Raw genomic sequence first — 17,621 nt, 5'->3', positions numbered from 1 at the left:
TATTTCAGTAATTCAACTTAAAAGGTGAAACTAATATATTATATAGACTCATTACATGCAAAGTGAGATATTTCAAGCCTTTATTTGTTATAATTTTAATGATTATGGCTTCAATTCAAAATTAGAATATTGTGAAAAGGTTTTCATAAGCTGTAAGCCATAATATATACACACATCATAAAACGTCTAAGTCTTAATGCGTTATGCGATCTTGCTTCAAGTTAATTGATCTTGTTTTAAGAATTGTAGAAATTTTACTTGTACAATAAGGCAAAAAATAAAGTAAAGAATTAAAATATTTCTGAATGTCCACTCCAGCCACACACTATTGAAACTGACTTGAGGGGAAGAGTTTTTCCTGAAGCTCTCCGTCATGCAATGAAGTCAGCGCAGAGATTTGTGGCCGAGGTTTAAAAGCAGAGATGGTTTATGGATGCTGCTCGGCCATATTCCTCGTTCAAATAACATTTCAAAGCTGAGGAAGTGCAGCACTTGATCTGTCGCTCACTGAAGAACTATTTCTCTGTCTCGGTGTTATTCTGCTGTTACTGTTCGGCTCTGGGAAGTCGCTCAGATCTCGTGTGTAATGAATTATTAAATTTACTCCTGATGGCGACGCTTCATTTGAGGCAAAACAAAGACTTTCCACATCTGGAGACTTTAATTGTGAAGTGGACTGATCTGTGCTCATCATTACACAGCTGCTGTGAAAATGAAAAATAAATCTTTATTCTGTAGCAGAGAGATTAATATTTTATGGATTTGTTTTATTAAGTTGTTTATTTGAGAATTATTGAAGTCAGTCTCATCTGCATGGACATTTCCTCATGTTGTAGCATGAGGATCTCTGCAGAATAAATATAATGATCACATAACTCAAAGGAAAGAAGAATCCATTGCACATCTAGAGCTGGACTCTAGACACAGATCTAAAGTTACATGAGAGATTTCATTAGTACACTCGAGACTTAGTGGTGAAGCTCAGTGGATTTACAGTTGTGCTTATGCTCTCTCTTTAACTCTTTATTGGTGTATGACCATTTATTAAGCCATATTAATAAGCAAGCTGCATTTGAAGTTGCGGATTAACTCATCGGTCACCACCTTTTTTTAAATGAATGCACGTTTCTTTTCTTGACCATAAACTGATACAGTTAGACCAAAGAACTGTACAGTTAGAATAAATAATAGTTTTTTTATGCATTAACAAACATCAACTAATAATGACATATTTGACAATGACAATAACAATTTATTTTTTAGAGCTTTGTTAATGTTGATAAAAAATGTTAATTTTCATGTTAGTTCACAGCAGGATTATTATTGGTAAAATAAAATGTTAAAACATTTCTTTTAATTTAAATATAGCTAAAATATAATATAAATATTAGTTGATAAAATTTAAACTTAAAATTAGAAATGTTACCTTGGCAATAAACTGAAATAAAAAAATAGTGAAGCACTAAAAGTATGATTTGGAAATAGATAACTATAAGTAAACTAAAACTGAAATATAAAAACCTTGAACCTAAATAGCTAGATAAAAAAAGCACATAATTACTAAAAAATTAACTAAAATGAACATGAAAAGTTAATTCAAAATAATAATAAAACTAAATTAACACTTGTTCACAGTACATTAACTAATGTTAACATTAACAAACACATTTTGCTAGTTCATGTTAACTAATGTTAACAAATGAAACTTTATTTTAAAGTGCTGCCGTTATTATTAATAAATGTAACTATTGAACATTGGTGTCTTTTATCATATTGCACTTGCTGCACTTTTATAAAAGCTCTGCTTCGTGTCATGCATAACAAAGAACCATAATAAATCACTGTTTTCTCAACGCCTTGCAATTTGGCATTAAGCATATAATCCAGATTACTGAAGGCTCCTGCTTATTCTGTATTTTAATGTTTTTAATTTTGTCTTATCAGAGAGGAAGATACCAGAGGAAGATTGCATCATCTTGATTGACGGACTGAATGAGGCAGAGTTTCACAAACCAGACTATGGAGACACTGTCGCCTCCTTTATCACCAAGATCATCTCCAAGTTCCCCAACTGGCTCAAACTGATCGTCACCGTGAGAACAAGCCTTCTGGTGAGACATGAATATGTACTGTTATCTGGGAGATTTAAAGCAGCAGGTCACGACCCAGTCATGTTCTGGTGGGTCAGCAATGCCAAATGCATTTTTTCCACTTTTAAAAGGACATTTTGTTGTTGATGATAAAGGTTGTCAAATTAGATCGATACAAAGACTTGTATGATTCTAATCTTCAAATACCATGAACAAAAATACTAAATATATAAGAAAATATGAGTTAGACAACATTAAATACAGTTTTTATTGCAGTGAGTATAAACATGTTTTGTTGTGACCATAATGTTTTTTGCACAGTGAATTATTGGCTGTTGAGAGCTGTCATATTTCACCCACAAATCAAAAAGGAAATACACATTATATTTTGCTTAAAGAAAAATAAAGTGCAACAGTCAGTGTTCTGGAAGTTAAAAACTCAAAAATAAGGAAATAGATTTTAAACGATAACTTATAAACCTTAAAAGACAGAGCTACTGTGAGCTACAAGGTTGTTAATCAATGGTATTCTACTGAAGCCGTCAGCCCACATTATTTTTTCAGCTTATTTTTTTTAATTATCGTGTTTAACAGCGGAATTTGTGGTGAAAACCCATGATTACATTACCCATGATGCTGTAGAGAAAATTCCACCAATCAGAGAATCGAAACAAGCACAAGTGCGGCATAAGATCTCTTTAGCTCCGCCCATAATCCAGCCAATCTCTCTACTACGCTATCAAAATACTTAAATATATCGTTTTTATACATGTAATCAACATTTTTAAATGAACGTGTTTAACAGCGGAATTTGTGGTGAAAACCCATGATTACATTACCCATGATGCTGTAGACAAAATTCCACCAATCAGAGAATCGAAACAAGCACAAGTGCGGCATTAGATCTCTTTAGCTCCGCCCATAATCCAGCCGATCTCTCTACGGCAAAATACTTAAATATATCGTTTTTATACATGTAATCAACATTTTTAAATGTGTAGTTTTATATTTCTCCATTATTTTTACCTTGATTATGAGGTGCACAATGCTTCATAGTTCTTTCCTTCATTAAAGGAATAGTTCACCCAAAAATTAGCAAATATGACTTTCATCTTTCACAATCAGAGTTATATGAAATAATATCCTGACTCTTCCAAGCTTTATAATGGGAGTGAATGGTACCTGAGATTTTGAAGCCCAAAACAGTGCATCCATCCATCATAAAAGTGATCCTACGTCATGCGTCGGGTCAGAGGTCACTCTTCCGCCTGAAATACACTCGCGTTCGTCCGTTACCATAAGCCAGTTATAAAGTTTTAAATATGGTTATTTAGTAACGCTTTACCAGAGATTTGAAATCCCTATGGGAGGAATGAATGGAAAAAATACTTCCAAAACCAGCACCGCTGAAAGAGGGGGACACACACTCTATCGTCTTCTTCTTATTTTGTCCTTTTATTTGGTGGTGAGAAGTGTTTTTGTCAGATTCACCCTTATTCTTCTAATGCGCTCAGATCAGGTTTGGTCTTATGTGCACCATTTCATATTTCCTCCACCTCGTCTTGTCACTTTGGGCAGGAGAATCTTGTAGCTCTAATGAGGAACATTGACCCTCTAAATGAGACTGTGACAGCTAGACAGTAATGCAGACAGTAGGAGGCCGAAATGAAAAGGGAGCGAGAGAGTGTTCGTGCTGGCGGCGTTTTGACAGCTTGAAAAAGGTAGTGCTCGACTAGCAGAGCAGAATCATCTACTGCGTGATACGTGTCAGACGGCAGATTGGAGTGTGTGTGAGCGAGAGCACGAGCACAAATGTGTGTTTTTGTACTTATGAAAGTCTCCTAATGCGTTCTCCGTCTAGCTGTCACTATAAGTGAGGAGAGCCAGTCTAGGACTGACCGATATTTTTCAGCCTTTTGACTATTTGTTATGCATCTGGATATTTATGTATTTGCTCTGAAATGGTTTAAAAGGGAGATTTTTTTTATTATTTACTGTCACTGTAGCGTAGTAAATTTAAAATGTTTAATGTAAGCAATAAAATGAACTAAAAATAGATCAGATAATAAAGGCATGTCTTCAACACCGTTTTTTACTAAATGAACACAAGGTAGATTCATATGTAATATGTTTTTTATTTCTATGCACCAATATAACAATACACACAAATATTTACCTACATACAATATCATTAAAAAGTTTGGGGTCAGTAAGATTTTTTTTTTAAAGAAATCATTTTTTTCATCAGACACAAAACTTTGTAGTAATAGGTTGTAATATAATCTATCGTTTATACTTAAATAGCAATGTTTGATTCATTTCTGTGAATCATTTCAAACTGTGCGTATCACTGAATCAGTTCAATGATTCAATGATGCATTTGCATCATCACTCAGAGAATATGTTCATGAAAGTGTCCACATTTTGATTAATTAACCCTGTAAAACCTGACATATGCAATAATAGTCTGAAAAATCTACATTTTGTGTGTTTTGGCGGGCAAGAACCGGTCTGACTGGGCCAGTAGAAAAAAAAACTATAGATATAGTAAAAGCACAGATAATTGTGACATTATTATAAAAGGTTTATGTGAAGATTGTTTTAAGATCACTTAAATTAAAAGTTTTTATATTTTTAAAGTCTAATAAATGTTAAAATTGAAAGTTTTCATTTATACTGTAATGTTAAATGGATATAATTATTGGTTAAAATTGAGCAAAACATCTATTTCATAGAGACATCTGTATCAGTATTGGTATCAGTGATAATGACCTTCATTCATAAAAAGATTATTTTTTTTGGAGATTAAATGTGAAATTATTACAATATAAAATATATTAAAACTAGGGCTGTCAAAAGATTAATCGTGATTAATCGCATCCAAAATAAAAGTTTGTGTTTGCATAATATATGTGTGTGTACTGTGTATAATTATTCTGTATAAATACACACACATTCATGTATATATTTAAAAAAATATTTGCATTTATATACTGTATATACATTTATATCATTTATATTATATATAAATATGTTATATATAAATATAACGAATTTTTCTTAAATATATACATGATTGTGTGTGTTTTTATTTATATAAATAATTATACACAGTACACACACATATATTATGTAAACACAAACTTTTATTTTGGATGTGATTAATCGTGATTAATCTTTTGACAGCCCTAATTAAAACGTTTAATGTTAGGTGTGATTAATTGCGATTTATTACAGAAAATGTGTGAATAATTAGTTGTTTTTATTAGTCGATTGATGGCTGGTTTTTAGTAAAGTTTTGATCATGTTGATCATTCAGAAGCTTTAGAGATTTGTGTATAAAATAGGATAGGCTTTACAGGGTTATAATCCATGTGAAAATATATGTAGGTAAACATTGCTTTATTTTAAAGATGCATGTACATTATTAAATATGGTTCTTTATTGAGGAAAGAACAGTGTGAAAAAAACATGCCTTGATCATTGAACTTATAATCAGTGATTTTGTCAGGTTTGTAGTGTGATTTCATCTGTTGAGTTGTCTGTGATGGTGACAGTTAAATGTCTTTGAAGCAGAATCCAGCAGTTTCTCCAGGTAGCAGGACACGTCTCACGGGGAGTGTGTTGTGTAGTGGCTGGATGAGACTTGTGTGTGTGATGTAAAATTCATTCTGTTTTTCTCTCTCCACTGCGGTACTGTATTTGCTGCATTATTGGCCCTATCGACGTGTGTGTGTGTGTGTGTGTGTGTGTGTGTGTGTGTGTGTGTGTGTGTGTGTGTGTGTGTGTATGTGTGTAGCCTTTAAGTGTTTGTCAGTAATGTGATGTCTGGATAAACCATGTTTCAGTGTCTATCAAAGTTTGTGTCATGTCTGGTTACATGACTTCCTGTCATTCTATCAAACATTATTGTGTTATCTATAAAAGAGTCATTATCAAAATATGATGGCAAACCTGTGCTTTGCCTTTTAGTCATGAGAAACATGAACATACTGTACATTTTATTTTATAAAAGTCGTTATTTTATAAAATAACAGTTTATTAAATAATGAAACAAACTTAATGATTTAATTATTTGAAATTGTCAAATACCTGGTACACCACTTCAGAGATTTTTACAGTTATTTTATTTATTTATTTTTTAATCATTTTGTTTTCCTGACATAAGCGTTAGTTCAAGGCCTAAAAACTCTGCAAATAAAAACAAATATTTAACAATATAAAATAATATTTTTTTATAAAAGAATGCTCAATATGATTTCCATTGGTGTTTTCAGTGTTAAAACGAATATAAATATTATAGGATATTATATATTAAATTGAAATTACAAAAAGTTTGAAGCTGAGTTGTTCAGTCTTTTTTCTCACCATGTAAAAAAAAGTGTTATTAATTAACATTTAAATAGTTTTTTTTTTACTGTTTAATGTTTGTGTGAAGGATTTTAATTGGAATGTTAGAAAAAAATTTTTTTAATGAGAATTTGTCTTTTGCAAAATATATAATAATAAAAAGAATGAACTAAAATCAAGCTATTTTTTTTCCCATTAGCATTTATGGAAGAAAAAAATAACTAAATTCATACTGTATACGTCAACAGGTGGAGAACAATCCAAAACATAAATTGACCGCCTCTGGGAATACAAGTCCTGTCTAAATCAGGGTGTATTCACACCAGGAAAGTCCGCTAGTTCATTTGCTTTGGTCCGGACCAAATACAATGTTGATTTTTTGTTTGTTTGGTGTGGTTCGCTTTCACACTGCCCTTTTTGCAAGTAAAGCAAAATTTGTAAACAAAACCACACGTGTGCTAAGGTCATCCATTCATTGGACAGAAATGCGAAACGTACCAAAATTCATTTGGAACCGGACCGTGACCACCTCTTCAGCTGGGTCTCGGTACGGTTGTTTGGTCCACACCCGAGTGTGATTGCCCGAGTGTGATTGCACACCTGCCCAAAAGATCCGCACCAAGGGGGGAAACATACTTGAGTTTGATTCAATTAAACCAAACAAGACAGGTGTGAATACACCCTAAGGTTTATGGGCAACATACTGGATGTATTTCTCCACTGTGAGACACGTCATGACATTCCCGATCTGTCTTTACAGGAGATCACCAGTCTTCTTCCCTTCTCCAAGATCAGCCTGGACGAATTCTCAGACAACAAGGAGATCGTGACGGACCTGAACGCCTACATACAGTACCGCATCAACGGCAGCCAGAACATACTCAACAACATCTCCCTCAATGGCAAAGCCGACCCCGTCATCGTGGGCAAAGTCAGCTCCCACCTGACCTCCCGCAGCCAGGGGTCGTACCTGTACCTCAAACTGACCCTTGACCTCTTCGAGAAGGGTCATCTGGTCATCAAGAGCGCGAGTTACAAGGTGGTTCCCGTCTCTCTGTCGGAGCTCTACCTTCTGCAGTGCAACATGAAGTTCATGTCTAACTCTGCGTTTGAGCGGTCTGTGCCGGTCCTCAACGTGGCGCTGGCGTCTCTTCACCCCATGACGGATGATCAGCTGTTCCAGGCGCTGAACGCGGGCAGCGAGCGAGGAGAGCTGCTGTGGGACGACTTCCAGCAGAGGATGGAGACACTCTCGTGTTTCCTCATCAAACGCAGGGATAAGACTCGGATGTTCTGCCACCCGTCCTTCAGAGAGTGGCTGGTGTGGCGAGCGGATGGAGAGAGTTCGGACTTCATGTGTGACCCCAGGTGAGCTTCAGTGTTGTGCAGTTTGGCGTTGGCAAAAAATGTCTTGCAGGAACTTGAGAGAGTGGAGGAAAAACTGGACTACGGTTTCCTATGTATGATTAAACAACATAGTTAAGTACAGTAATGTTGACTGGTTTGGCTGGGTGATATATAGCTGACTATCTCGTGTGCGTGTGTGTGTGTGTGTGTGTGTGTGGGGGTGGGTGGCTGTGAAACGATTAATCGCATCCAAAAAAAGTTTGTGTTTACATAATATATGTGTGTTGTCACGGAGGACGGCAGAAGAAGCTAAAGTTCCAATGCAAACTTTTACTAACAACAATATAAATCATACAGGTACATAGAAGGCGGGCAGAGGGTTCACACACACTTATCAGACAAAGAACAAGGCAACACACAGGGCTTAAATACATAAGGACACAGATCAGGGAAACGAGACACAGCTGACAAGACTAACAAGGAAACAGGTGTGACCGATTAACTAATGAGGGTTTCCGTGGAAACAAAGGAGTGGCGGGAAAACGACATGTGACTAGTGACAACAAGACACAACTGTGACATTGTATACTGTATAAATACACACACGTACATGTATATATTTAAGAAAAATGCGTTATTTATATATAAATATATATATACAATATATACATGCAAATATTTCTTAAATATATACCGTACTTATATGGTGTGTGTATTTATATATACGAAATAATTATATACGGGACTCACACATATATTATGTAAACACAAACTTTTATTTTGAATGTGATTAATCGCAATTAATCATTTTACAGCCCTAATATATACACACATACATGTATTTAGAAACCATCAATTCAACATTTCAAACAGTCATTCTAGCCAAATAGATGTATCTAGTTAAAACATTGATAACTCCTAAATGAAACGGCTCTAATGCAAAATTTAAATGAGAGATTCTACTGAAATATGTCTTTACACTCTCATACTTGTACGTCTGATGACACAGTCATATAACAACTTAATGACCAGAAAAAATGATTGCAGTGTTCACGATGCTGTTTAATTTTACATCACCTGCAAAATCATTGCAAATGCATTGTTAAAGAGATGGTTCACCCAAAATGTTTTATTCTGTCTTAATTTACTCACCCTCAGGATGTTTGTAACCACACAACAGTTATGGGTCACATTGACTTCCATAGTATGGAAAAAAAATCAACTTCATCAACTGTTTCGTTACAAACATCCTTCAAAATATCTTCTTTTGTGTTCAGCTGAACAAAGAAATTCATACAGGTTTGGAACAACTTGAGGGTGAGTACGGTAAATGATGACAGAATTTCCATTTTTGGGTGAACTATCTCTTTAATATTCAGTCGCTTTAATATAGAGCTTGACTCTACTATTGAATATTCACGTCTGCATTTGTATGCAAATCCAGGAGCAAATTCATCCCAAAAAATTTAAAATCACAAAAGCTGCATAATATCACTATTATACACACTGTGTCTCTGAGCTTGTGCACTTTGGCTATTAAAGAGCACTTAATGTAAGGCTTGAATTTGACAGCTCTGTTAAAAGTGCAGTAAGTGATTTCCATAGACTGTAAAAAAATATGGACGTAGTGTCCGTGACGTCACCCGTAGGTTTCTGAAGAGCATTTTTGAAGCCTAAAGTGGGCGGAGCCGGCCGTCACCATCTTGGCCTCGCGTCACAGCTCGTCACTCCCGGATAACAGAATATGGGCAAAGAGGCGGAGCTGAGGAGCCTGGCTATCTGAAACCACGCCCACCTAGCGCGACGTTATGGAGTTAGCAGGCTTGGGAGCTAATGCTATATGCTACTCACAGTACCAAGTCTGTGACTGCACACGGGCTCGCGCTAAAGTGACACTGACAGTTGATGATTAAAATCTGAATGGCAATTAAAAGGTCCTGTTTTTGCCCTTCGAAATATTGTAATAGTTAAAAGACATAGCTACAAGTGAGACTGTGTATTGCGATTCTGTGCAGCTAAGTTATTCTGCTTGTTGAAAATTTATTATGCAGTAACTTTACAATATTAGGCTACTCTGAGAGTGTGTGTGACCGTGATTATGTGCATACATGTCAGTCACTCTTTATTACAGTCTATGGTCCGTCAGCGCGGCATCGCTCGTCAAGTTCGTAGAGAGCTTTATTATTCAGTCCATTTTAAATTCTGATTTTGGCCGCATCTCAATTCTCAAATGGGTCAAAACATAGATATATTACCAGTGAAGTTCAAGTAAATGCGCTAGAAATACGTGCTCATTCAAGGATGTGCATTTATTGCATGGACGGAGAAACACACCTACAGGATTTTATCTGACGGTACATAAGCATGTTATTATCTGTCCCAGAGCAACGGCACCGCAGAACGAGTGTAGCCTTTATATCTATAGACGTTTTTAAATCTGAAAACTCCAAAAAGCAACGAAATTGTCAGACATCACATCCATTAGTGCATGTTCACAGAGGAGAACGACTGGAATACAGCGCTGGCTGTTCTCTCTAACGACACTCGACGAAAAACGGCGGAATCTAAAGCCGTGGGCGAGGTAATGGGTGTATTAAATTATATGAAATAATCCCGAATAAAAGCACAAACACGGCAGAGATGGCAAATTCAGCAGCTGGAATTTGCTGAAGTGAAGTGACGGCTAACCGCCTAGCATTTACATCAGCGGGAATCCGCCTGTCACTCAAAAGTGGACACACCCTTAATTTTGCAGAACTTTAAATATTAATCAACTACACAGGCGAGTTATAAAAAAATGCACCCCCCTCACAGTTGTTATGAAGGGCAAAGTTAGCTTTATAGACCAAAGCCACAGAGAGAACCAGGCTGTAAACATGTTTTGTTCTGCTGTAAAGTTGGGCATTTTAACATGCGGGAGATACAGATTTGACTCCCTTCTGCAGCCAGCCTCAAGCGGCCAGTCGACGAATTGCCGTTTAATTCACTTCCGTGTTGGTTTCAAGAGAGAGACAGGGAGGTTGCCGCTTGGTGATTTCTGAGAAACTGTGAAGTGAATCTGCCCGAGCACTAAAACACACGTGTAGCCAATCAGCAGTAAGGGGGCGTGTCCACTCATAAGGGGGGAGGTTCCTGTGTTGCATAGCGTGTTCATAAACATGGGGGCGGAGCTATCAAGATAGGGGTGTGATCCTTTTGGTAGGGGCGTGTTTGTTTTGGTGATTTTAATTATTAACAGCGTTTCTCAGAAATCGCTCACTGCACCTTTAACACTCTTAAGTCCTGCAATAAATTCAGATGAAAGTCTCAAGCTCTATTCATTATGATGTATGAACTATATTGTATGTTTAAACGGATATTTAGCTGAGGATGTTGTTCTCTTTCATCTGTTAAGATCCAGACACCGTTGAATTTACTGACTTCATTAAAATAAGAACAGGAGTTTCTTGATTGATACAGGCAGATTGTGCTTGTGTATGTGTGCGGGATTCCAGATCTGTCTTCTTCACAGTCGGCTAATGCAATATCGTGATCTCCTTGATGAGATGATGAAAGCCAGCGCTGATTTAAGATGTCTGTGCAACATCCCGTTTCCTCTTATTTAATTACTTTGAAATAAATTACTAGTCAAGCTTTGATAATAGTCAGACGTTACTAAAACCCAAAACATCTTCATGAATTTAAATAAATCAATATCTAAAAAACTCAAAATAAAATTAAAGCTTAAAGGATAATTCCGGTATTTAACACCTTGAGTCTATATTGTAGTTTGTTTAGGATGAACAAGAGTGGTGGACAACATTTTTTTGACAATGGTTCCTCTCTCGAGTTTTTGACTGTAAAAGAATTGGCCATGGACCCATTTAACATTGGAGTCAATGGGCATGTCCGAAAATGTCATTAAAACAGCCAATAATGTTCGTTTTCAAAACTGTTAAACTCACCGAGTGGTTAGTGGTGTTCGTTGATGATTATAAACAATATATCGTCACAATATATGATTCCAATCCGTTTATTTTGCTATAGTGGAACTATTTTTTCAACAATGGGATTTTACAAAATGACGAATAAAACACGACAGAAACTGTATTTCGCAACACTTTTTGTTTCTGGAACATCAACTAACACCACTAATCACTCGGTGAGTTGCACAGTTTTGTAAACTAATATTATTGGCTGTTTTAATTACATTTTCGGACATGCCCATTGACTCCAATGTTAAATGGGTCCATGGCCAATTCTTTTATAGTCAAAAACTCGAGAGAGGAACCATTGTCAAAAAAATGTTGTCCACCACTCTTGTTCATCCAAAACAAACTCCAATATAGACTCAAGGTGTTAAATACCGGAATTATCCTTTAACAAAAACTAAGTAGTCATTTTAAAAAAAATTAATCAAAATGATGCTAAAAATAATTCTGAATCATGTGCCACCATTCAATATATATATATATATAATAATTTGTTACATTTATATAGCGCTTTTCTGGGTACTCAAAGCGCTTCACACACACACATATATATATATATATATATATAGTCACTTGTTTGGTACAGATGCTGATGAGCTGTGGTGATCTTAGACTAATTGGGATTCTGTACCTCTCCTATTCTCATTGCAGTTTGTGTCTGAGCGCTCTGATTGGCTCGTCTGTGTCCTATTCATAACTCGCCTTCCTGAACCCTCTCCAGGTCCGGGCTATAAAAGCTGGCTCTGAAAAAGAGGGACTTCTAAAAAGTTCCCTGCGACTCTGCCTTGTTATTCCGCCGCTTAAAGAGGGAGAAAAGAAAGGAGACGGAATGAGTTTAATGTAGAGGAGATATAGTGCTGATTAAAGCCAGCTGCATTCATGCGTGGCCTTTTAATGAAGCTGGGTTAATTAACACCAGTGAGAGCTGGGGAACACTATTCCACCATTCTCCTGCGTTCCAGACCGACCCAACGCATGCCAACACAGAGCCTTGCATCAAATACAGAGCTTTTAACCAAAGATTTACCTCACAAGAACCTCGTTTGATCTCAGAGATTAAAAGATTTGACCCGAAATGACATGGAATTGATCCTTCATTAAAACGTGGGGGGGGATCTGATTTTATAAAGGCAGAAGCTGACGTGAAAATGTTCTTGTATGCACACAGTTAGTGAACTAAACAACGTTATTGGCACATGACCTCAAAGCACTGCATATTTAATCGGCCAGTGGCGTCCACTTAACATCTTAACATTAAACAGATATTTTTTTTTTTTATTAAATTGTAATCTAAATGGTCTTCACATTGGGCAGTCAAGAACTTGATGTTAAAAACCACATCTCTACAAAATTATGTTAAGAGTCTCATGTTTAAAAAGCTTACAGGCATTTTCAAATTCCTCCTTCACCCTTTTGCTCACATCAAGGACATGAATGAGAATAAGTGTTTTGATTAAACTTAGGAAAATACTGTGTAATAAATAGCAAGAGTGAGCTGGAAATAAAAGCAGGATTATATTGTGTTTGTGTTTTTGGGCAGACACGAGTGTTTTTTGCCAGCTGGTTCTGTCTCTCAGTGCTACTCCTCATCTTATTCCGTCATAAATGTGTGTGTTGTGGGACAGGCGTTCACACAGCGTGTGTTTCTCTGCAGGAGTGGACATGCACTGATGGCCTTCATGTTGTCGAGGCAGGAGGGGAAGTTAAACAGACAGCAGACTATGGAGCTGGGCCACCACATCCTGAAAGCACACATCTTCAAGGTATCTATCTATCTATCTATCTATCTATCTATCTATCTATCTATCTATCGTTCTATCGTTCTATATATCTATCTATCTATCTATCTGTCAGCCTGTCTATCTATCTATCTATCTATCTATCTATCTATCTATCTATCTATCTATCTATCTATCTATCTATCTATCTATCTATCTATCTATCTATCTATCTATCTGTCTATCTATTGTTCAATCGATCTATCGTTCAATCTATCTATCTATCTATCTATCTATCTATCTATCGTTCAATCTATCTATCGTTCAATCGATCTATCGTTCAATCTATCTATCGTTCTATCTATCGTTCAATCGATCTATCGTTCTATCTATCTATCGTTCAATCTATCTATCGTTCAATCTATCTATCGTTCTATCTATCGTTCAATCGATCTATCGTTCTATCTATCTATCGTTCAATCTATCTATCGTTCAATCGATCTATCGTTCAATCGATCTATCGTTCTATCTATCTATCGTTCAATCTATCTATCGTTCAATCTATCTATCGTTCTATCTATCGTTCAATCGATCTGTCGTTCTATCTATCTATCTATCTATCGTTCAATCTATCTATTGTTCAATCGATCTATCGTTCTATCTATCATTCAATCTATCTATCATTCTATCTATCTGTCTATCGTTCTATCTATCGTTCAATCTATCTATCGTTCAATCGATCTATCGTTCTATCGTTCAATCTCTCTATCGTTCAATCTCTCTATCGTTCTATCTATCGTTCAATCGATCTATCGTTCTATCTATCTATCGTTCAATCTATCTATCGTTCAATCTATCTATCGTTCAATCTATCTATCGTTCTATCTATCGTTCAATCTATCTATCGTTCAATCGATCTATCGTTCTATCTATCTATCGTTCAATCTATCTATCGTTCAATCTATCTATCGTTCTATCTATCGTTCAATCGATCTGTCGTTCTATCTATCTATCTATCTATCGTTCAATCTATCTATTGTTCAATCGATCTATCGTTCTATCTATCATTCAATCTATCTATCATTCTATCTATCTATCTATCGTTCAATCTATCTATCGTTCAATCGATCTATCGTTCTATCGTTCAATCTATCTATCGTTCAATCTCTCTATCGTTCAATCGATCTATCGTTCAATCGATCTATCGTTCTATCTATCTATCGTTCTATCTATCTATCGTTCAATCTATCTATCGTTCTATCTATCGTTCAATCTATCTATCGTTCAATCGATCTATCGTTCAATCTATCTATCGTTCAATCTATCTATCGTTCAATCTATCTATCGTTCTATCTATCGTTCAATCGATCTGTCGTTCTATCTATCGTTCAATCTATCTATTGTTCAATCAATCTATCGTTCTATCTATCTATCGTTCAATCTATCTATCATTCTATCTATCGTTCAATCGATCATTCTATCTATCTATCTATCTATCTATCTATCTATCTATCTATCTATCTATCTATCTATCTATCTATCTATCTATCTATCTGTCAGCCTCTCTGTCTGTTATTCATCTCTTAAGACTCTATAATGTAACATTTGCAGAACAAACTTCACCTTTACAGAATAATATCCTCTATAATGTTAACTATAATATTAATACATATTAATGTATCATTCAAATATTTATTATATAATATTATATATAATATTTATGATGTGTGTGTGTTCCTTTGAAGGGTCTGAGTAAGAAGACCGGTGTGTCGTCCAGTGTTCTTCAGGCCTTATGGATCAGCTGCAGCACTGATGGTCTGTCCGCTGCTTTGGCCTCTCTTAGGAACCTCTACACACCCAATGTCAAGGTCAGCACACACTGGTTTCAGCGCTCTTGGTTACAGATTTTTTTTGCCCATTAATTTTCTCCACTCAAGTTTCAGAATTTTCTTTCATAAAGAGACTTTTTTTAAGGTACACTATCTAACATTTTGGCCCTCTATCGGTTAAAAAACTAAACCATGTATTTTTTGGAAGAACGTTGTTTCGGTTGTGCTTCGGCTCTGCGTGACTGTGAGGATGAATATGATTATTCTACTGCTCATAAAACATTCACTACTGGGTTTAAGAGATTTAGGCCTGGTTTCACAGACAGGGCTGAGATTAAGCCAGGATCAGGCTTTAGTTTAATTAGGTAGCTTTTATAAGTGTGCCTTAGGAAAAAATACTGTTATGTAACAATACTGATGAGCATCTTGAAACAAAATGCAAGTTTCTTGTTGCTCTCAGCAAGTTGCTTTCAGTTAAAACAGCTCAAACATGCATTTTAGTCTGGGACTAGACTTAAACTTTGTCTGTGAAACCTGGGATAAACAATTTAGATGTTGATTTCTGTTATAGAGCAACATATGACAATTTATCTGTTCAATAAAATACCGATATCAACTGTAGAGCAATAAAACACCATCATTTCCGCGTCACTTTTACACCATTTCAAATCCCTCAGTTCTCACCATCTCCAAAAAGCCACGCCAATGTTGATTCTTGTTTTATTACGAGCTCTGTCTCGTTCTCTTTTCTCCAGCAGACTCTCCTCTGCTCGGCGTTTGTTTAAAACGGGTGACTCTGTGGAGGTTGGAGATTTAGCTGCTCCATGTCAACAGTTCCCGCTCGTTTTGACAACTAACCTCTGACCACACACTCACACACACACTCACACACACACACACACACACACACTCAACTAACCTCTGACCTCTCACAACACACACACACACACACACACACACACACTCAACTAACCTCTGACCTCTCACACCAGAGACACACACACACACACACTCAACTAACCTCTGACCTCTCACAACACACACACACACACACACTCAACTAACCTCTGACCTCTCACACCAGACACACACACAGAGACACACTCAACTAACCTCTGACCTCTCACACCAGACACACGTCAAAGCAACCGGAGCAACTTTTCTCTATTAACGGATATTATGAGACACACACTGGCGAGTGACATAAACTATATATTGACTCTTTTTTTTACATAGTGTAGTACCTTTAAATGCATTTAGACTGTTTGTTGTTGTGGTCTTCATATAATACCTGGTGTTGATGTGTAACTGTATCTACACATAATACTCAAAGAGAGCCAATTAGAATGCAGTGTTTGCCTCTGACCTTTGACCCCCTACTCATCTTCCCTGTTAAAGCTCCTTATGCAAACATTTGTAATGAGACATGATCATTATAACTGCTGCTGAAGTCCAGCGTTCAGATATAGTTCAGGCATGTCACTTCATTTATTCAATAATGTGTTTATATAATAGATGTGTGTATGTAAATGAATTTTTAGCAACTGTATTTGACAAACAGGAACTGACCCAAGCACTGATGAGCTCTTCTTAACACACTGAGTTTGATAGTAGAAAGTTTCGACTGACATTGAGATAATTGAATACAATTTCCCATTGCTGTAATGCAAAACAATCTTGTGATTGTCTGTATTGATCAAACATTGACATCCTGTCAGATTAATGTCACATGTCTTCAGTCCATCGGTTTGATGCGAAGATTATAAAAAGAGAACCGATAAATGTAGGAAAGAACACTTGACATTTTAAGTAATTACCAAACCATTTTAGTTTTAGGTCATTTAAAGTAAAGTCATCCAGATGATTCCTCTGAGCTGGACTGTGTGTAATAGAGGATGGCCGCTGCACTGAGACTCCAGAGCAATTATCAGCAGGAATGATGGATTTTAGCTTAAAGCAAAAGTGATTTTATTTTCATCCTCATCTTATATGTCCTCGTCCTTACGGTTCTTCCTCCCAATGCGTCTTCTTTTGGACACTATAGACTGCAAGCACACATTGCTCACAATGACAGATGCAATGAACTTTCTCTAGCCTCTGGTTTTAGGTCCATTAAAATTTGCATTGTGACATTTTCATGATAAAAAAAGCACTTTACCCTTTAAATCAGAATTATAATAATGCAATAATATGTTTTATTTTTGAGTTTTTAATGAATAATTACTATAATACACCATAAATTCATGACAATGCAACAAATACTATTATATATATAAATGCTATATATATATAATATATATATTATACTGTACATGG

At 36.1% G+C, this 17,621-nt stretch overlaps 1 protein-coding gene across 2 annotated transcripts in view; it reads left to right on the top strand.

The window, feature by feature from the left end:
* Positions 1–17,621, top strand: part of tanc1b (tetratricopeptide repeat, ankyrin repeat and coiled-coil containing 1b) — a 188,569-nt gene that overhangs the window by 144,273 nt on the left and 26,675 nt on the right. For both annotated transcript variants that reach the window (XM_079618344.1, XM_079618343.1), the window contains exons 12-15: positions 1,945–2,111; positions 7,201–7,808; positions 13,413–13,521; positions 15,222–15,344. In XM_079618344.1, coding sequence (XP_079474470.1) covers positions 1,945–2,111; positions 7,201–7,808; positions 13,413–13,521; positions 15,222–15,344 — 1,007 coding nt within the window. The remainder of the gene's footprint in view (positions 1–1,944; positions 2,112–7,200; positions 7,809–13,412; positions 13,522–15,221; positions 15,345–17,621) is intronic.

The sequence above is a fragment of the Phoxinus phoxinus genome, assembly GCF_949152265.1.
Source record: "Phoxinus phoxinus genome assembly, chromosome: 7".
Classification (NCBI taxonomy): domain Eukaryota; kingdom Metazoa; phylum Chordata; class Actinopteri; order Cypriniformes; family Leuciscidae; genus Phoxinus; species Phoxinus phoxinus.
The sequence above is the reverse complement of the archived record's forward strand: the minus strand, read 5'-3'. Positions and strand labels throughout refer to the sequence as shown.